A 22,882-nucleotide genomic window follows, 5' to 3' on the forward strand; every position below is an offset into this window, starting at 1 on the left:
TTCAAAGGCATTAATTCACAAAACCAATCAATAATCGCTAATTAATTCAATTAGCGAAAATATTATTATTATGTCACCTTTTTTTCAATTAATTTCTGTACTAAATTTATAATAATTTAAATTTATAATAATAAATATTATTATTATTTTTCTAGTAAAATTTTTTAATCAATTAATTTACAATAAAGAAATAAGTAAAGGGAATTTATAGTAAATTTACAATAAATGAATAAAATTTAATAAAATAATGAAATTAATAAAACAAATAGTAAAGTAAATATAAAGCAAAATATAGTATAGAATTCATTAACAAGAAAATCAATAGCGACCTTATAATAAATTAATAATCACGTTATAATATCAATACTTTCAATAATTTCCATTTTTATATAACGATTATTTTGAAAGCACGTCGGGGTTCGAAACAAAGTTATTGAAACAGAAATTTATTATTATAATTCATTATATAGATAAATTTTTCAAAAAGAAAATTATACCTACACAATTTTATTAACTCGTATTATAATTATTTATTACGGAAATTGAAAAAAATAATTTAAGAAATGGCAATGAAGTAATTAATTGTCGTTGGTATTATGATAATTTAGCAAGATCAGTTTCAGATTCGAGTTAAAATTAGAAACTGAAATCAATAAAGGAATTGTAAGCGGTTACTGACCTTTTAACTACTATATACAATATTAAAATCAACGTCACGGACAGTAAAAAAAATGTTTATTAAAATTTTTATACATTCAAAATAAATTTCAATTAAGAATAATCGAGAGAATAATCAACAGAGTGATCGAAATAATTAATTGAAAGAAGAAATTAGTCTAGTAATAATTGAAAAGAAGTAAAAATTAGCATAGTAATTAATAAAAAGAAATACAAATCAGCACAGTAATTAATAAAAAGAAGTACAATTTAGTATAGAAATTAATTTAAAAAAAGGTAAACGACAATAGAAGAAGACCACAACGACAAATAAAATATTTGTAAAAAATGTAAATAAATAAATTTAAAAATTTTAAATTATTTGTGTGCTACATCATTTATATTGAATGACAGTAAAAATTGACTAATTGCTTTTTAAATAATACCATATGTAAAATGACATCACATGCAGGTAATTAATAAAAATGTCATTTTAATATTGTATGGAAATACTGACAATGAACGACAATATATTTTTTAATATTAGTAATAACAATAACAATGATTACAATTTCAAAACTATTATTATTATTAATTAAATTATTAATATTGTTATTATTGTTATCTTTATTTATACATATTCTTATCTCAATCTTAATGAGAATACGAAAGAGAATTTTTAGATTAAAATAATAAATGAGATTTGAATTATTCAGATAAAACATAAAAGACAAATTACAGTGACACGACATTTGAAACAGTTAAATTTCAACAAATATTTTACATATAAATATAATATTGAATTTAAAAATCAATGTAAATAATTTAAATAATTGTTAAATATTCAAATAAATAAATTTACAAATGATTTTCTATCTTTTAGAAAATTTCTCTACTAAACTGTCGAAAATTATTGAGATTATTTTCCTATAAAGTAAAATGCGTAAAATTTTATCGAAAATGAAAACAAATTTAATAGTTTGTGTTGCAAATATAAATATTGCATTTTGTAAAAATATCTGAAAATAATATATTCTAATAATTTTAGTTTTATATTTATTATTGTTTTTAATAGAATCGTTCGCTATCAATGTTCAAAAAATTCTGAACGTTTCGAATAAAGGAAATATTTTTTCAAATACAAAACAATTTAAAAAATTACTCACTGAAATAAAAATCAAAAATATTTTAGTTTCTTGATTCTCCTGATAATTTTCTCTTTAATTGTTTTGAATTTTAAGATTGATAAAATTCTTTTTAGTCAAAAATCATAATTTAATTTGTAAATTTAATAAAATTCGGTAAAATAATTAAATTATTTTTAATACAAATCTAATTTAGGAAAAAAATATAATAAAATTTTATTAAAATAATTGATTTTCAGCGAAGAATTTTATTACATTTTCTGAAAATAATTAAACTCTTTCGAAGAATTTTATTAAAATTTTTGTAAATAATTGAATTCTTTTGATAAATTTGATTAATTATGAAACGCATTGAAATGTTTCAAATAATTTTATACCAATTTTTGTAAATAATAGCAATCTTACAAGGAATTTAATTGAAATTGTTTTGAAAATAATTGAATTCCAGCAAAAAATTAAATTATTTATAAAAATCATTTGAATTCTTATGGTCAATTTGATTAAACTTTTTTAAAATAATTAAATTATTTCAATAAATATCATTACAATTGTATTAATAATAATTTAATTTTTCTAAAGAATTTTAACAAAACTTTAGAAAATCAATAAATTCTTTTGAAAAATTTTATTAAACTTTCATTAAATAATTGAATTCTTTTGAAAAATTTTATAAACTCATATTAAAATAATTAATTTTTGAGAAGAATTTTATTAAATTTTTTGAAAATAATTGCATTGCTTCGAATAATAATTTTTAATAATTTTTGAAAAAGTTCTTGGAGAATTTTTATATCCGTTTGTTTATAATTCAATTTTACAAAATTTCGATTACTCGGAAATTCTTTAAATAGGATATTAGAAAATAAAAACATCAAATAATTTCAAAAAAAAAAAAAATTCAATGAAACTTTTTTAAAAAAATTAATTCTATAGAATTGTTAGTCAAAAGTATGAAAAATTCAAATTTTCAAAGATTTTAATTAGAAGCCTTTTCAAAATTCAATTATTTCTAAAAATTCATGCTAAAATTCTTTTAATACTCAATTATTATCTAAAATTTTAACTGAAAGTCATTTTTATATCAATTTTTATTAGAAAATTCAACGAGAATTCAATTATTTAAATATAAAAATAAATTTATTGAATAATTGAATCTTTCTTATAATTGAATACATTCGACGAATTTTAATAAAAAATTTAAGAATAATTCTATTTTTCGAGGAATTCGATTAAAATTGTATTAAAAATTATTGAATATCTACGATGAGTTATATTATTTATGAAAATAATTGAATTATTGACAAGAAATTTGTAAATAATTGAATTCCTGTGAAAGTTTTAATAAATTTTTTTTAAATAATTGAATTCTCTTGGAAAATTTTATCCCTAAAGCTCTTTATAATTTTGAAATATTTTTGAAAATGTAATGTTTACACACACACGCACACATGCGGAATGACATTTTTTAAAAATGTGATTTTTGAACTCCTGAGGTCAAATAACATAAAGATATGTCAAAAAATCGAAATCGAAAAATTTTGGTATTACAATACTTCCTCTATGAGGAAGTAAAAGACATGAAAATTCAGTATTTTCTTATAAATTCTAAAAATTAAATTTTTTTCAGTAGTTTTAATAAAAATCGCTGATTTTTCCCTGACCTTACTATAACTAGTAACTAGTTACATAAAAATAAAAATTGGTAATTATTAATCACCCCCAACAAGAAAGCAAATCTGAAAGAAGCTTTTCTTAATTAGTTTACTGTTTCTCGTAAATTTGAAAAAGTACTTACACCCTTGACTTTCTTGTCACACCGAATGCTCGTGACGGCCAATAGATCATCATCGGCGAGGTCCTCTCCAGGTTCCGGATAGGTAACGACTCTCGTGAGCTCATCAGATCCAAATTCCTCGAAAGCATCGACAGCCCCCGCATCCACGTGTGAACTCGACGCGGCATTGGGAATTTCATTGCCAGTACTTCCAGTATCAGTTGCCGGCGACTCCTTGTCATTGTCCGACCATTTGTGTTTATACAGAGCTCGCCTCTTATTACCATTTGTCGTGCCAGCCGACCTACTTTTGAAAATACTGCCTTTCTTCGTTGTCGGTTTACTGATCGAGACATCGTTCCTCGGCGGCGATGATGGTTCAACTCTAATCTGTTCATCGCGCGGAACGGGAATTTCATTCTCAACATTGCCCGTTGCACTTTCGCTGTCCTCACTGCCCGAGAACCAATCCTGATCGACCATTGTCTTAGCCGTTGGCACATCATCCCTTAATGGTGTCAATTCCTTTTCTCCAATTTCTTTATCGGGCTCGTTCTCCGGCTCGTCCTCCTCCTCCTCCTCTTCCTCCTCATTGTCAACTTGCTTCGTCGCAGGCTCCTCTGAATACTGTAGAATCTCCTCGAAAATCTCCTCCTGCTCCTCGTAGTTTGTCTCCATTGGTTGCGGTGGAGGATTGTTCCTCTGTCCTGAATCGGGATCACTCGAGAGAATGTCAATGAGTTCCTGGGTGGTGGTCGGTAGCGGTTGATCGCGGCCAATTAGTGGCTCGACTTGCGTTTTCCCGGTGAAATTCGTGTCAGTCTTAACAATATCGTAATGCGCAATTACCGTGTTGTTTGAATCGGTCACCGATTTCCGCAGTGTCAGTGACAGTCCAGAGCCATGAGAATTGGTGGTAGGTTGTGGTTGTGGTAGTGGAGGTGGCGGTGGAGCGACAGTCGTCGGCGATATAATGTCGCGGAGATTTTTTGCCCGACTGCGCGTCGTTCTCCGTGTGTCGGAATCGTCAAGGGGAATAGAGACAGTCGTGACGACAGGTTGAGCCGTTGTCGAACGTGTTGTCCTCGTGTCAGTGGGAGTTTTCACTGATGCCGCTGTTGGCGGTGATTTTTGCTCCACTTCGACTTTCGTTGGACTCTCGTGGGGCGATGAGGAAATTCTATAGGTCTCAGCTTCCGAGTCGGCGTCACCGCAAATTAGACGCGCCGTTCCTTTGCATATTCGCAAAACTATCGGAGGTTTGCCCTCATCCTTAGGTACTTGATGGACATTCGATAGAGTTTCATGGAGTTTCTTCGATTGAGCAACGGACGACGATTTTGACAGAATCTGCTTGGCGGCAGACTGATGAGTTTGCTTTGATGGACGACCTCGTCCATAATGTGTTTCAGGTACTTGTCGATAGGTTATCGGTTCGGGACGTGATTCTTCAACTGCTGTTGGCGCGGCATTTCGGCTTTTGAAAAATTTTTTTGGTTTCACCACTGCTGGCGCCTCAGTTTTCTCCGTTTCAAAGGAAAATGGATCCTTGCCCGAATTCACGCGAGCATTCTGATTACCATAATCAAGCTTTGCTCTCTTGTTCCCGTAAGTTGGATGAATATCGTCTCGCCGTCCTGAAAAATTTCATCACAATATTTTATTATCTTGAAAATAAAATTCACCAATGTTCTCTTTTCTCTAATACAGGGATCACAGTATCTTTTTCCTTAATAGAAAAGGGTAAATTATTTCTAAAAATAGGTGACAAACTAATTATAATTATTGTACATACAATCTATTATTATTTTTTATCTTCCTTCCAACGTTTTAACAAAATTCTTCGAAACAATTCAATTATCTCTAAAACTTTATTACGAAGTTGAAGTCCACAACGTTGATCAACGAAAAAATTTTTTTTAATGCAATCAAGTATTATTTTTAATTTAATATTTAATTGTAAAATAATTATTATCAAAACATAAATATCAATCTTTTTTTCTAAATATTTTTTTGTCAATATTGCGGCGTAATTTTTAATTAATTCACTTAGTGAACAATTTTTTTTCGTTGATCAACGTTGTGGACTTCAACTTGGTAACTTTATTAACATTCTTGTCCAGAATTCAATTATCCTAAAGAAATAAAATTCACTGCAGAAATTCAATTTTTAAAAAAAAATTTTAATAAAATTCTTAGCGAAAATTCAATTATTTTCAAAATTTTAAATTAAATTGTTCAAAGAATTCAATTATTTTCAAAATTTTAAATTAAGTTGTTCAAAGAATATTTAATTATTTTCAAAATTTTTAATAAAACTACGCAGAATTGCAATTATATGAAAATTTCTAGAAAGAATTCAATTATTTTAAAAACATACAATAAAATTCTTCCCAGAAATTCAATATTTTTCAAGATTTTAATGAAATTCTTTACAGGAATTCACTTATATTTCGAAATAATAAAATTCTTCGCAGGAATTAAATTTATTTTAAAAATTTTAATAAAATTCTTCGCAAGAATTCAATTATTTTCAAAAAAAATTTAATTCTTCATAGAAATTTAATTATTTTCAATACAATTACAATTAAATTTCACGAAAAAAAAAAAAAAAAAAAAAAAAAAAAAAAAAAAAAAAAAAATTCATTTTTTTCAAAAATTGTAGTAAAATTCTTCACAGAAATTCAATTATTTTCAGAAATTATAATAAAATTCTTCACAAAATTCAATTATTTTCATAAATAACAAAATTCTTCGGAGGAATTCAATTATTTTTAATACAATTATAATTTAATCCCTTGAAAGAATTCTATTTATTTACCTGTTTTTTAAGGTATTTTAATAAAATTATTCCAAACATGAAATTATTTTAAAAAATGTTAATAAAATTCTTTACAGAAAAGCAATTATTTTAATTATAATATTTTAATTAAATTTCTCGAAAGAATTCTATTGATTTAAAAAATGTCAATAAAATTCTTCCAAGAAATTCAATTATTATATTTAATATTTAATAATTTTAATAGAAGTCTGTACAAGAATTTAATTGTTTTTAATATAATTTTAATTAAATTTCTAACAAAAATTGTATTTTTTTCTTATTTTAATAAAATTTTTTCGAAACAATTCAATTATTCTCAAATATAATAAAATTCTTCGTAAGAATTCAATTATTTACAAAAAAGATGAATTAGTGAGAAAATTAAAAAGAGGTAAAATCTGTGATCCCTGCTAAAAACTTTACCTATAAACAAAAAGAAAAAAACTATTATAAACATATGTATGAAAAATTTTAAATTAGATAAAACATAAATTAATTTAAATATTTTACTACGTTGCAATAAATAGATAATTATATTTAAATATAAAGAAGAAAAAAACTTAATACATGAGAAAAGTTTAATTAAAAATCAATAAATTATTTTGTAATAATATTTGAGCTGAAGAATTTACACTAACCAAAAAAAAATGTTTACTGTGACAAAAAAATATACCGAAAGCAAAAAATTCTCAATTTAAAATTTAAAATACGATTAATGAAAATTATTTAAATACAAAAAAATAAAAAGATTTTAAACCAATTCTTATCTGTTAATTAAAAACTAATTATCTTTCATAAATTTACTCTCATTTCGTGTTTCTTATACTAAAATAATAATAATAATAATAATAATAATAATAATAATAATAAATAGAAATAATTATAAAAAAATAGAAATAATTATTAACAGTGATCCACAAATTTAAAACGTTCAAATGAACGAAATGTTATTAAAAATATTTACATAAATTACTGATTGCAATAAAAATTAAAAATTTTAATTTTACATTTAGAAACTTTATAATTATTGTAATAAAATAAAAATTTAAGTTGAAAAAAATGAATTTCGTACATTGGAACGTTCAGAACTCAATAATAAATAAATAAATAATAAATATAAATATAAATAATAATAAAAATAATAATAAATAAATTAATAAATATTAATAATTAATAATAATAATAATAATTAATTAATATTAATAACAATTAATAATAATAATAATAATAATAATAATAATAATAATAAGTAGTAGTAATAATCAATAACAGGCATCACAGTACCTTTTTTCCTCAAAAAAGGTGAAAAGGGGAATATTTTTCCTCAAAAAGGGGACAAAAATTTATTTGTTTATACAACTTGCATATATAATTCAAATTTTTTATCATATAGCTTGTATAAAATTTTTTAAAAATGTTTCGATTTAAATCAGAGTTGCAGCAAAAATTTAATTTTGTTTTCCCTGATTTCCAGACAAAATTTTGACTTTTTCCCTACAGAATATACTGCGATTCACTCTAAAAATGATTAGATAGTAAAACTATTCGAAACCATCAATAACTATCTTTTTAAAAAAATATTTAATCATTATTGTTTTTCATAGAGATTAAGATTTTCAAAACATTCAAATTCAAATCTTTTTGAAATTCAACAATTTATAATAATTAAAGATGACGGAGTGATAAGATAATTATTTTCTTCTATAAGAAATATATTTACTGTAACTTTTTCAAAATTATTTCCATATCATTTCAATTCACTTATTATTTTCTAGAATTTTTAACTAAAATTCTTCTTTAAATTAATTATTTACAATAATTTTTAAAAACATTCTGAGAATTTACAAATGTATTTGTTTATAAATAATTCAATTTTACGAAATTTCATCGATTATTCGGAAATTCTTCAATTATGAAATATGAAAAATTCAGATTTTCAAAGATTTCAATTAGAAACTTTTTAAAAATTCAATTACTTCTAAAAATTCACGCTATAATACTTTTAATATTCAATTATTATGTACAATTTAAACTGAAATTCACTTTCAAATCAATTTATTTATATTAAAAAATTCTACGAGAATTCAATTATTTAAATACAAAAATAAATAATTTATATTGAATGATTAAATGTTTCTCAATATTGAATTCTCATAAAAAATTTTATCAACAAATTTTTAAATAATTAAATTCTTTCGACGAATTTAAATAAATTTTTTAAAAATAATTACATTTTTCGAGGTATTTGATTAAAATTGTACTAAAAATAATTAAAATTCTGCGATTATTTTGATTATTTATGAAAATAATGGAATTATTGCGAAGAAATTTATAAAAAGTTTGTAAATAATAGAATTCTTGTGAAATTATTTTATTATTTATGAAAATAATTAAACGTTTGCGTAGAATTTTAATAAAATTTTTTTTAAATAATTAAATTCTTTTAGAAAATTTTATTAAAATAGTAGATATTGAATATCATTGAATTTAGGAAAAATTTTGCAAATAATTGAAATTTTGCCAAGAATTTTATTAAAATTTTTAAAAATAATTGAATTTCGAAAAAGAATTTTATTATTTATAAAAAGAATTGAAATTTTGACGAAAATTTCTTTAAATTTTTTAATATAATTGAATTTCTGCGCAGAATTTTATTACTTAATTGAAAATAATTTAATTTTAGCAATCATTTGAAACTTCTCCAAAATTCAAAATTTTTTTAGTGTTTTTAACTAAAATTCCTCGTTAATTTCTTTATTTTTAAAAAGAAATTACTTTAAAATTCAATTAATTTTGAAATACTTGAGTAAAATTATTCATTAAATAATGTCTAAGTTATAATTTTATGACAGTTCTTCAAGAATTAAGTTATTTTAAAAGAAACTATTGCCAGAAATGGAAAAAATTGAAGGTTTTGTATTAGAATTTTTGTTTTTCTAAAAAACTATTAATAATAATATTTTAATTATTTGAATGATAATTAATTATTTTTCCTTATTTTTGGTTAGAAAAAGGTGAAAAAGGGGACAAGCAGCAAAAAAGGTGATAAAATTGAAATAAGGGGACAAAAGTGGAAAAGGGGACCAACTGTGATTCCTGTTCAATAATAATAAAAAGTAATAATAATCAATAATAATAATAGAGAAAAATCGACGAGAAACTTGACAAAGCGATTGGAGAAATCTTTAATTAGATTTATAAGGTATAATTAAGAATCATAATTGAAAGAGAAGTTAGAGGAGAGCGAAATGAGAGAATTAAGATAAATTGCAATTTCACTATGTATTTTTATGAAAATCAATATAATAAAGAAATAATGAATGGAATTTTGAAAGGTGAAAAAATAATGAAAAATACCATTAATATTTGTGCTGCGAATTGACGTGAAGGAAGTTATGCCCCATTTTCCGACGATGCCCGCTGATTTGGCAGCCGAGGGTCGATTACTGTTTTCTCGAAAGAGTTTGTCAAATTGTATACTACCTGGTGAGACAGTATTAACTTTACGACCATATGATTTCGTATAACTTCGTGACGTCATTTTGTCTGTGCTATTATTTCATAAACTTTCTGCATTCCAAAAGACATATACCACCAGTGAATTGAAGCTTCTCATAACTTTGTGTGATCACCTCTTTTTTTCTCTATCTTTCTATCTTTCTCTCTCTCTCTTTCTCGTTAGGACATTTTCTATATAGATTATAATTTGTACACACAAAACACTATATATAAAAATGCTTCAAACACCAATAATAGAGAAAACACAAATTTTTAAGTCCTTGAAAAATCTTTTGTAAATATATATTTATGAAATGAGAAATAATTGCCTGTCTTCACACACACTTGAACTAATGAAAAAGCGGAGAAAAATTAATCAGCGTGCTCGCTTTTCGGAACATATGAAAGAAACGCCATGTTTCATTCACTCTCTCCCGCTTTGAACGAATTTACAAATCTTTAAATTCGCCATTGAATCGTCACCCACACTTAATAAATCCATTCTCGTTGCTTTCTTATTATTTAAACTTTTTATTAAACTCGATATTTTGTGAAAAACAATATGATTTTCACGAGAATTATTAATCATAACATGATCTTTGCCATCTGTCGATGTTTTTCGCTCGGATCAAACTATTGAAACCAATTGAAACTATTGAGTGAAAAGTTCATTTCAGTCGACAGATGGCACTTTTTCTATTTACCGACTGCGGGTTTTAACGATAAAGCAGTTTTCTTTCTTCGTAACGTTTTTTGTTTACTGTCAAAAAGAGCGTCTGCTAATATCAACATATTTTTACTTTTATTAAAATAATAACTTGAAAAAATTTTGTGTTTTTCCGAAAAGAAAACTACTGAATAATGTTAGAGAATTATTTTTACTGTTTAGAAGAAAACAATTCAATGTTCAAAATTTAAACTTCCGTATTTATGGTATTTATTTATCAATGTTTTATGAATCGCAATGATTTGCTGTTAGCACTCTCAAAGTAAATTATTTCTTTAAACATAAATATATTAGAATTTAGGCAAAAATATGAGTGGTTTAAGAAGTGGTACCTGTATGGCAATGTGTCCAGAAAAAGAACGACGCATGTAAGTGAATTAAATAATAAATTAAAAGAATTTATTTCTGAGAAAAAGAAACAAACAATTCTTCACTCAATTGGTTCTTCAGAAAATAAAAGGATTAAATTTTGATTTTTAGGAGAGAAGAGAAATGTTTATTGCACATTTTTGAGAAGGACGAGACAAAAAATACAAAATATCCAAAAGCAGATTCTGCGAAAATAGTCAAGTGTTTCAATAGACCAGCAGCTGGCCGATCAATGACAGATCTCAGTGAATTAAGACCTAAACCGGTTTTAATTATGACTATTAACTATTTATTTACCAGGTAAATAATTTACATAATTGAAATTCATTTCTCTTTGTCTTAATTTCTTCTAATTTTTTCATCTAACATTTAGAAATATTTTAGTGTAAATTTAGAACAGGGTTGCCACAGGTCAGGGAATTCAGGGCAAAGTCAAGGATTTTTATTAAAAGTTGTGGAAAAAATTAAATTTTCAGAATTCATAAGAAAATATCTACTGAATTTTTGTGTTGTTTTTTGTTTGTCTCCTAAACTATGAAATTACCACAAATTCTAATACAAAAACCTTCAATTTTTTCTACTTCTGACAATAGTTTCTTTTTAAATAACTTAATTCTTGAAGAACGATAATAAAATTATTACTTAGAAATTATTTAATGAATAATTTTACTCAAGTATTTCAAAATAAATTGAATTTTAAACGAGATTGTAAACGCAAGTTTACAATTTTCACAAATAAATGAACTTCAAAAGGTATTAATTTAAAGTTTTAGAAATTTTCAATTTTTTATGAATTGAATAAAAAATTTTAAAAAACTCAGATTTTTGAAAAATTTTAATTCTTCAAATTCTTCTGAAATTAGTTAAATTTTTTAATATATTTATTATTTATATTAAAAATAATGTATTTATAGAAGAATTTTAGTTAAAAACACTAAAAAAAATTGAATTTTGGAGCAATTATCAATATTTTCCAACAAAATTTCTTTCAATTCAATAATTTTCATTATCTACTATTTTCATAAAATTTCCCGAAAGAATTCAATTATTTGAAAATTTTTTAATTAAAATCTTCGCAAATATTTAATTATTTTTATAAATAGGGGAAAAGGTTCGGTTGTGGGCATGGTTTGGTTGTGGTCACCCCCGCAGAACTTTTGACAGAAATGGGATTTTTCTAATCTGACAAATGTCACGTGTGTGTTATGACCAAACGTAGTTATCGATGAGAATACAAAAGTGATTAGACAACTGTGCTTTTTACTATATATAAATTAATTTTTTGACACGTTGAATATAACAAAAATGTATTTTTAAACATTGTTAAATATTCAACAAATCGAAGTGAATTAATTAAAATGATAAGTTCAATGCGTATTTACACAGTAAATATGTTATATTTTGTGCTCCAATACCAAATATCACAACCATGTTCACAAGCAAATTTTTTTTCATGATGTTTCAAAATGATGGTAAAGTTTGGTTGTGGGCACCTAAATTGATTCGGTTGTGGACACCACTCTTATTCTTGACAAATCGTGAAATATCGTAGTCGATATAATCATAAGTAATTCCTTACAACATTTAATAGTATTTTATGAATTTTAAAAGTTTCGTAGTTTAGCACGGAAATTAATATGACAAGACTTTGATTTTTATGCGTCGTTCGTAGCTAGTGACTATGCTGCTGAGGTTCAGTGTTAGAAATCTTATATGTCCTTTCATGGGGAGGAAGTAATGTCAAAATTAGATAAAATTATTCTTACGTAGTTAATGAATGGTTACTTAGTTAATTTTTTGGCATTTTTATTTGATTCTTCAAGAGTGCCCACAACCGAACCAAAATTTTCTTTGTTAGAAAAATGCCCACTTTATTGAATTTTTAATAAAATTTTTTTAGTCAATGGAATCAATTTAGTTTCTTCATCAGTAGTTAGCTAAGGTCACTATAGCTTTAAATACATATACATATATTTGCTTAATATCTACAAGGACACAAATTATGAGTCAAAAACGAAACTATGCCCACAACCGAACATCTTCCCCTAATAAAACTTTCACAGGAATTCAATTATTTGCAAATTTCGTTTACAAATTTCTTGGCAATAATTCAATTATTTTTATAAATAATATAACTTATCGCAAAATTCCAATTATGTTCAAAAATTTTTTTAAATTTTCGTCTAAATTTCAAAGATTCTATTAAAACTCTTGGGAAAATATCAATTATTTTCAAAAATTTCTCTGAATTCAATGATTTTTATTATCTACTACCTATTTTAATCAAATTCTACGTAAACATTTCATTATTTTCATAAATAATAAAAATTTCACAGGAATTCAATTATTTACAATATTTTTTTATAAATTTTTTGCCAATAATTCAATTATTGTCATAAATTAATAAAACTCATCGTAGATATTCAATAATTTTTAATACAATTTTAATTAAATTCCTCGAAAAATGGAATTATTCTTTAAAATTTTATTAAAATTCGTCGAATGTATTCAATTATTTAAAAATTTGTTGATAAAATTCTTTATGAGAATTCAATTTTAAGAAACATTCAATTATTCAATAAATTAATTATTTTTGTATTTAAATAATCGAATTCTCGTAGAATTTTCTAATAAAAATTGATTTAAAAATGATTTACAGTGTAAATTTTAGATAATAATTGAATATTAAAAGCATTTTAGCATTAATTTTTAAAAATTTATTTGTAGTTTTTATTTTCCAATATATATTTAATTGAAGAATTTACAAACAATCGAAGTTTCTGTAAAATTGAATTGTAAACAAATCGATTAAAAAATTCTCAAGGAACGTTTTCAAAAATTATTAAAAATAATTTATAATTGATTTCTTTTCAAGAATTTTAATAAAATTTTTTGAAGAATTAACTTTAAATTGTATTAAAAATAATTGAAATCATGTGAAGAATTTTATTATTTAGGAAATTAATTGAATTCTTGCAATGAATTTTATTATATATATATTTTTTTAAATTGAAGTCTTTTGAGAAATTTTATTAAAATAGTAGATTTTGAAAATAATTGAATTTCAACGAAGAATTTAATTCTTTGTGAAATGTAATTGAAATCTTGAAAAAAAATTTTGAAATTAATTACATTTTTCGAAGACTTTATTTAAAATTGTATTAAAAATAATTGAAATCCTATGAAAAATTGTATTATTTGTGAAAATAATTGAATTTGTGTGAAAAATTTTATTACTTGTAAAAATAATTGAATTCTTGCGAAGAATTATATTAAAATTTTTGTAAATAATTTGATTTTTTAAACAAATTTTATGGTTATTTAAATTGTTGAATTTAAAAAAAGTTTGAATTTGAAATTTTTTGAAAATCTTTATTCCTATGGAATAATAATGATTAAATATTTATTTAGAATGAATTTACTGATGTTTTCGAATAATTTTACAATTAAAGAAATTCATAAATAAATGTATTAGTACATTTTTTGAGTATCCGATCATTTTTAAAGTGAATCGGAATATTCACTGAGGGAAAAAATCAAAATTTTGTCTGGAAATCAGGGAAAAGTCAGTGAAAAAAAAATTAAATTTTTGTGGCAACACTGTAGAAATATTTTAACGGTATTTAGAAATATTTAATATTTAAATTTAAATTAGAGTGATATTAAAACTAACTTTTCTCATGTCACTTAAGAATTATGGAAATCATTTATTTGTTTATAATAGTTTTATTTTCTTACCTATTTTGCAAAAGACGTCCATCTTTTTTCCACAAAAAAAATGTGACTAATTTGCTTTCTTTTGTAACTTAATAAACTAATATGTTTCCTATTTCTTTCCAGAATAGCAACAAGAGCCGATTATAATTGGGTATTTATTTACGATTTTATTTTTGATAGATTGCGAGCCATAAGGCAAGATTTAGTTATTCAAAGAATCGATCCACTGGACGCAATTGAAATATTAGAACCAATCGTTCGATTCCACGTTTATGCGGCACAAAGGTAATGTTGGGAGAAAAGTCTACTAAAATTGATATTGACATTTTGTAATAATAGATAACATAATTGTAAACTATAAAGAAAACTATTTTTTGTACGTTGTAAAAAATTCCTATATAATAACTTTACATAATATTGTGTTTTTCTTTAAAACTATTTTTTAAAAGTACGCTTCTTTTATAGATTGTGTACCCATTCTATCTCTACGTTTGATCCAAAAATAAATTATCAACATTTGCTAGAGTGTTTAAAACACTTACTGGTTTGTTATGATGAGTGCAGTAAAATTGAGATCGACAATAATGATATTGATGCGGCATTGAAAAATTTGAATTTGAGGAATAATCGTTCGGAAATGGAAGCTATTTATCTTTTGATCAATTTAGGGGAAATTAATTCTCTCACTAGGGGTTTAAATTTACCGAGAAGATATAAGTAAATCATGATTTTCATTCATTCTTTTTAACTAATTTCAGTTGCATTACTCTCTTTTTTTAATTGTCGATATTTATAAATTACATTTTAAATTCACTGTCGTCGATGATAAATGTTTGTTTTGTATTTGTTAAATATATGTATTAATGATAACGATTATTATTTAATAATAATTAAAATTATTATTTACTAATAATAGTTTGTCTTATTTTTTTAGGCAATCTTCAGAAGTGAAACTAGCGATGAAAATATCACTTACTGCTTACTTGAAAAATTATGTTCGCACCTGTCGATTAATAAGTACATTGCCGCCTTTATTGAAATCCGCCGCTTTATGTAATTTAAGAAAAATAAGAAGGTATCTAATTTAATTATTCATAGGAACTATTAGCATTAAATATATTTAATTATTTTTATAAATAATAAAAATTTCACAGGAATTCAATTATCTTCTTCTATATTAATAAATAAATTGTATTCAGGTAACCTGTTCGCAGTTTGAAGTTAGTTGTTGTTTCCTTTTTTGTTTCTTAACTTTTTTAAAATATTTTTTCATTATTTTAAATATTTTCAATTTTAAAATTAATGTATTGAAAATCATCGAATTATTGCAAAGAATTTTATCAAAAAATTTGATGATAATAATAAAATTCCTTCGAAGAATTTTATTATTTAGGAAAATAATTGAATTCTCCTGAAGAATTTTAAAATTTTTAAAAATTCTAATTAAATTCTTTTTGAAGAATTTTTTTGAATTTTTTTTTAAATAATGAATTTTCTTTAATAATTTTAATTAAAAATTTTGAAAATAATTTAATTTTATGAACAATTTGTTTCAAGTTTTTAAAATAATCGTGTTTGTTAAAAATTGAAATTAAACATTTAATTATATTGTATTTTATTAAAATTTTAGAAAGTAGATAACTGAATTCTTTCGAAAAATTTTATAACGATTTAAGAAAAAAATTGAATTTTTGCAAAGAAGTTTAGTATTTATAAATATAATTGAATCATTTTGATAAGGATTTATTAAAATTTTAGAAAATAATTGACTTTTTTCGAAAAATATTATTAAAAATTACAAAATAATTGAATTCCTTCATGAAATTTTATTAAAATTGTATTAAAAATAATTGAATTTTTGCAAAGAATTTTACTATTTATAAATATAATAGAATTTTTTCGAAGACTTTATTAAAATTTTATAAAATAATTAAATTCTTTGAAAATATTTTAATAACGAATAAAAAAAATTGAATTCTTTTGTAGAATTTTTTAAAAAAAAAAAAATTTTTGCAAAGATTTTATAACGAATTAAGAAAAAAATTGAATTCTTTCGTGAAATTTTCTTGAAAATAATTGAATTTTTGCAAAGATTTTACTATTTTAAAAACATAATTAAATTGTTTCGAAGGATTTATTAAAATTCTAGAAAATAATTTTGTATTCGTTCGTGAAAAATGTAATTATTATTCTTCAAAATTTTATTAAAATTCGTCGAAAGAATTCAATTATTTAAAAATTTAAAAATAAGAAACATTCAATTAATTCAATAAATTAATTTTTATATTTAAATAATTGAATTCTCGTAGAATTTTCTAATAAAACTTGATATTTAAAAATAAATTTTAGTTAAAATTTTAGATAATAATTGAATATTAAAAGCATTATAACGTGAATTTTTAGAAATAAGTGAATTTTGAAATTAAAATTAAAATCTTTGCAAATCTGAATTTTTCACACTTCATACTTTAAGGAGGTGGAGATTTTTTCCTTTTTGCTGGCACTTAATAATTGATCTAAAGAAATTATTCCTTTAATACCGTTAATTTGTAAATTTTTGTATTTTTATTTTTTTAAATTTATTATATCTCTTTTTATTTTTCGAATCTTACTTTTACATTGCAGTGAATCATTGCAAGTGATGAGTGAAGGATACAATAGCAAGACATTAACATTCCCAATAAATAAATTGCAAGAAATATTACTATATCGTGATATTTGTCAAATCAAGACTGATTGCCAATTGTTTGGCCTAATGTTCACTAATGAAAATGTTTTCTTTGAAAAAAAGAAATTTGTGAACGCTGATAAATTTGTAAGTTGTGGAAATCGAATACTCTCTTAATTATAATAATTTAATCGCCGTTTAATTTGATGAATTTTCTCTTTTACATTATTTAATTCAATTCGTTTACATATTTAAAATTCCCTTTTATTACGAAAATTTTGACCAAAAATGATTTTTTACTATAATAACAACTATTTTTGTTTCAGGCTTATCCAGAAATGTTGTTTGACGCGAAAGAATTGCACCAACTTTTACCAGGAATTTTATTAGATTAGTGAAAAAAATAATTCTTGATTATTAAGAATTCAGAGAAAAAGTCTGCTAGTATAATGTAAAATATTCAACAAACTGGTTTTGTAAAAAAATAGGATCAATGTTATTAAAATTAAATAAACTCTATTTAAATTATTCATTTTTGTCTTTATTTCTCATTGTTAGAAAAATAAGGAAATTCATTATTTCAAAGAAAAATTACGAACAAATCTCATCTAGAGTTTTATTCTAAATATATACGCAATATTTTTAAATAAAATTCTTAATTTATAACTATCAAAAGATTTAAATAATTCTTACATGTTTAAAGTTTAAGCCTTACGTGGATAACAATTGGAGAGATTAAAAGTAATTTTTTACTTTTTTTTTTGAAAAAATTACTCTTTACTGGGAATCACTCGACGAACTACTTGACGAATCTGTAGACATGACTTCCACATCCTCGGTTTCTTGTTTGTGAGTATTCATAGCGACACTTCCTTGTCCTCCCATTGTCATATGAATCTCGCCCGATGGATGCCAAGCGAATTGATTTGCTTGCGATACAGGAGGCTCTACGAAAATTTGTAATTTCAAACATTTACAAAAAAAGTTTTAATTCAAATTATCATAAAAATTTTATAAAAACAATAATATTCGAAATAGTAATATAATAAATTAAAATACCTGCGGGGTGTCCTGCTCTGTGCAAATCGGCCGGAATACCTGGATGTGAACCCATCAATTGTCCATTCAAAGGAAGGTCACTTAATCTTCCCAAATATCCCAATCTCATTTCGATATCTATAAATTAATTAATGTAATAATTGAATCCATTTTTTGTCTTATTAATTTTATTTTTAACTTAATATTTAATTTTATTATTTTTTTATTACAAACAAAATTAATTCAATTTAATATTAATAGAAAATATATGAGATAAAAATTTTGATTTCCTCTTAACGATTAGCAAAGACATTCTCTTCTTCATGAAGGAATAAAAAAATAAGTAAATAGAAAAAAAGTAAATTTTGAATCAATAGTCAACTTAGCAGAAAAAGAATAAATAACTAAAAAAGGGACTTAATAAGACGCTGAATGTATTAAAAATAAATTTTGAAAATTTGATCTACCAGTTGGATATGGTCTTCGTGGATCGCCCTGCTGCCAGGTTAGAGGAGCACAAACGGCATTTGACGCACTAATTCGATGAGCGAATTTAATTAATTCTTCTGAAGCAACCGGTCGTTTATTGGCTCGAGCTATTGACTGTAATTTTTGTTTCGCTTGATAAATAGCAGTTGCTAGAATTTGCTCAGCCTCTTTGAGTTGACGTTGTAGCTGCTGAATTTCCTGATCCTGTCTCTCAACCTCTGCCTTTAGTGCGTCCATTTTCAAATTTATTTTTCCCTGCTCCGCAGCCTTTTTCAAAGTTTCCTTTAATTCCTTGTCCTTGGCAATTAACAATTCGGTCAACTGTGCATGCTCCGTACTTGACATTTTAGCATGTTTTTGCGCTACTGTATTTTCAATCATTTCTCTGCGAAAATAAAATACAACATTCTTGGTTAACAAAAAAAATTCCTCTTTATTTAAAAAATACTCTTCCATCTTATTTAAAAAATGCCATATCTGATTACAACTGTACTTCTTCCAAAATTCAATTACCTATTTGTTTAGAATTTTTGAATAAAATTATTGAAAAACTATGAATTTTTAAAGGAAAATAATGTACATAATTAATAATTTTTTTAAATAAAAATTTTAATATTATTGCTTCCCTTAAATTTTCAAAGAATTAATTTCAAAAATTTTTTTAAATTTAATTAATTCCTAAAATTTCTGTTATAATCGCTTTAAATATCCAATTATTTTCTAAAATTTTAACTGGAATTTTTTTTAAATCAATTCCTATTAGAATTCAACTACGAGAATTGAATTATTTAAATATAATGTATTTTCAAAAATCCAATTATATTTATAGATAATTTTTAAAGATGAAAAAATAAAATGATTTTTAAAAAGGGAGCGTTCACAAATGATGTCACGTTTTTGGGGGTAGGGGGGGGGTCTCTACTAAACGTGACACAAGGTATTTTTACATGTAAAATTGCATGAAATTGCGTGACAGGGGGAAAGGGGGGTGTCTAAAATCCCGAAAAATTGCGTGACATCATTTGTGAACGCTCCCAAATTATGAAAAAATACATTTTTTTTAATAATATTTTTCAAAATTTTTAATTTTTAAGGAAGCTAACAAATTAATAATTTTTATATTTAAATATTCTTTGACTTTTACAGCGATTAAAATTTCAAAGATTGAAATTTAAAAGCTTTTTGAAATTTCATTATATTTCTAAAGAATCCTACTTTAACACATCTAATTATTTTCTAAAGTTTTAACTAAAATTCTCTTTTAAATCAATTCTCATCAGAATTCAATTATTTAAATACAAAAATAAATAATTCATAGAATAATGAATTATTTTTAAAAATTGCAACTGTGCCTCTTTATTGAGTTTTTTAAATTAGGGTTAAATTTTCTTACTCCACTAATTTGATTATTTGCAAATTAACTGTTAAACTTTTGACATAACAATTCGAACTATAAAACAAACGATTATTATAAAATAATAATTTACTTGATCCTCGTCAACATAACCTAAAACTAAATTATTTTTTTCAATTTATTTTTAGCCGAAAAATTTAGATTTCAAAATAAAATCAAGATTTCAAGATTCGATTGGGGTACAAAAGATCCAATCCGAAAGGTCCAAGACGAAAGGTCTAATCCATAAGGTCCAAAAATTTATTTATCCAAAGTACATAAAATCCAAGAGTACAAAAAGTCCAAAATTGCAAATTGTCCAAAATATGTATAATTACACAGGCCTGCAAATTTTGGCTTAGTTCTGCTACAGAAAAAGTGGTAGGTGATTCTTATAGCTTTTTTGACGTAGAATACGAATCCGATTTCCAAAATGGCCCATCACGTCAGGATTTCTTGTAATATTGACTTAAATAGCCAAAAAATGGCTATTTTGGCCACTTTTCGGAATTTTTTTTGGTTAACCAAAATTTTTTTTCAATTTGCGAAATTGCATCGTATAGTACTATATCTAAGCTTTAAAACCCATTTTTCAAAATTGTTTTACGTTTTTTTAAAAAAAAGTTATGTAGATTTGAAATTAAATGCCATTTTGAACTTCTTTAAACCTACATTTGCCTAAATAAAAAAATTTCAAATCTACATGACTTTTTTTAAAAAATCGTAAAGCAATTTTGAAAAATGGGTTTTATGAGGAAGCAATAAAAACAATAAAACATATATTTTTTGCACTTTCTATCTTTTTGAATTTTTAAATTAAAAAAAACGGAAAATGAAATAAAAACAATAGAAAATATATTTTTTTTGTTTGGACTTTTTGTCCTTTTGGATTTTTAATTTTTTGGATCTTTTGGTTTGGACCTTTTGTACCAGAACGCAAGATTCAAACTAATTAGTTTAACTAATTACTTGTATTTTTATATGAAAGAGTATTTTCAAGTTGTTTCGTGACTTACTTTGCAATTAATTCAATATCATCTATTAAAGACAAAAGTTCTTCTCTCGTACTCTTATTTGCTGCCATAGCCATGTTTGATTATCGTACTTTTTTTGTAATGAAAATCAACAGTAAATAACAAATTTTTGTTATTAATTCTCAACAAAAAATAATGATTGGTTTTATGGATTTTATGTTTATAAACTTAACCTCTTTTTGGTTGACATCTTTTGACAGCAATTGTGACATGCGCAGAAATACGTTGCTATCTGATTGGTTGAACGTACGCGCCTTTATTTAAAAAGTTTTCTGAAAAACAATTTCATTGTTAAACATTTTTTCTAAAATATTACACTCTTGTCAGTCATAAAAAATGAAAAAGTATTTTTTTTAAGAAAAAAGGAGAGTATTTAACACCTAATATTATGTAATTTCTTTTCTAAACAGAATTATTTAAAATAAACTAGGTTGGCAGCACTGCAATTGCGCACGCAGGGCACGCAGAAAAAAGGTTTTTAAAGTTTTGTTTATTGTTTAACTGTTGTTTAAGTAAGTATTTAAGTAAGTATTTTTAAAGAGCTGTCCAGAGCAGGCAAATAGTAATATAGTATATAGGATATATTCGTATAATTTGTATTATTTAAATAATAAATCAACAATATACATGAAGAATGTTGCCAATTAAGTATCTACAATATAAAACAAACATTTTAATAGTTTGCTACAATGGATTCATTCAACAAAAAATACTTTTATTACTTTTTCGGAAAATTATTGGAATAATGACCGAAAATGTTATATTATAAATATTCTGGAAATATCGATAATTAATTCTTCTAAAATCTAAATAAAGCTTGGAAATCGTTTTCTTCATGTATATGCGAGAGGTCATTGAATTATCTCTGATCGTGTTGATTAATGACATTTGAATAAAGTCCACGCAAGTAAATTAAAGGATATTATGAGAGATTATTGCGTGGATTTGTAAAGAACATTAGTTACGGTCGGTGCAAGAAGTGAAGGTCAGAAAAAATTTATAAATAAGCAGTTTATATGTATGATGATGCGTCGCAAAGAGAATAGTTTGGTATATAATGTAAAGACAAAAAGAATGTCCTTCATATCCTTGTGTTCATTTATATATTGCGTGCATGTTATGCGGGTTACACTATGGTGTCATTAATTTTATGTTGCGTGAACATTTAACGATAGACATAATATTATTCTTCTAACTTTCTCCGCATGTTAAAGAGAGTACAATTTCCTTCATAAATTACAAATACATTTTTATCCGCATTTTTTATTTTCAGATATAAAGCAAACAATATACATAGTAAAACGAATTCTATTTTTTATATATTTAAAAAATTTTATTATTATTACTAGCAAATGATACGCGCGCAAAACGCGGTATTCCATTACTTATTTTTAATATAATTTTGATGAAATTCTTACCAAGATTTCAATTATTTTCATAATTAAAAACATTTCTCAAAAGAATTTAATTATTATAAAAATTCTAATAAAATTTTTCGAAAAAATTCAATTATTTAAATAGGTAAATGTTAATTATAACATTCTCTGCAAAA

General features: G+C 24.0%; 3 protein-coding genes across 4 annotated transcripts in view; 1 reads left to right on the top strand and 2 right to left on the bottom strand.

The window, feature by feature from the left end:
* LOC122509091 (protein wings apart-like) overlaps positions 1–14,867 on the bottom strand; it is a 23,473-nt gene extending 8,606 nt beyond the window's left edge. The window contains exons 1-3 of one of the 2 annotated variants that reach the window (XM_043622857.1): positions 14,730–14,748; positions 9,755–10,087; positions 3,598–5,213 (exon numbers count right to left, since the gene is read on the bottom strand). In XM_043622857.1, the coding sequence (XP_043478792.1) occupies positions 3,598–5,213; positions 9,755–9,938 (1,800 nt within the window). In that variant the 5' untranslated portion in view covers positions 9,939–10,087; positions 14,730–14,748. Of the gene's footprint in view, positions 1–3,597; positions 5,214–9,754; positions 10,088–14,729 lie in introns of both variants that reach the window. The other variant, XM_043622858.1, reaches the window with a different exon arrangement.
* On the top strand, positions 10,639–17,904 carry LOC122509094 (germinal-center associated nuclear protein). Its single transcript, XM_043622862.1, has 7 exons — positions 10,639–10,990; positions 11,103–11,291; positions 14,832–14,993; positions 15,174–15,425; positions 15,643–15,783; positions 17,334–17,523; positions 17,703–17,904. The coding sequence occupies exons 1-7, from the start codon at positions 10,932–10,934 to the stop codon at positions 17,769–17,771; spliced, it is 1,062 nt and encodes a 353-aa protein (XP_043478797.1). The 5' UTR covers positions 10,639–10,931; the 3' UTR covers positions 17,772–17,904.
* Positions 17,896–21,537, bottom strand: LOC122509095 (mediator of RNA polymerase II transcription subunit 4). The gene is made up of 4 exons (XM_043622863.1): positions 21,313–21,537; positions 18,882–19,288; positions 18,436–18,552; positions 17,896–18,323 (listed from the first exon to the last, which is right to left on the bottom strand). Exons 1-4 carry the CDS (start codon positions 21,384–21,386, stop codon positions 18,154–18,156), a joined length of 768 nt encoding a protein of 255 aa, XP_043478798.1. The 5' UTR covers positions 21,387–21,537; the 3' UTR covers positions 17,896–18,153.
* Between the last annotated feature and the right edge of the window lie 1,345 nt (positions 21,538–22,882).

This window comes from Leptopilina heterotoma, unplaced genomic scaffold (genome assembly GCF_015476425.1).
Source record: "Leptopilina heterotoma isolate Lh14 unplaced genomic scaffold, ASM1547642v1 Lhet_6, whole genome shotgun sequence".
Lineage (NCBI taxonomy): Eukaryota > Metazoa > Arthropoda > Insecta > Hymenoptera > Figitidae > Leptopilina > Leptopilina heterotoma.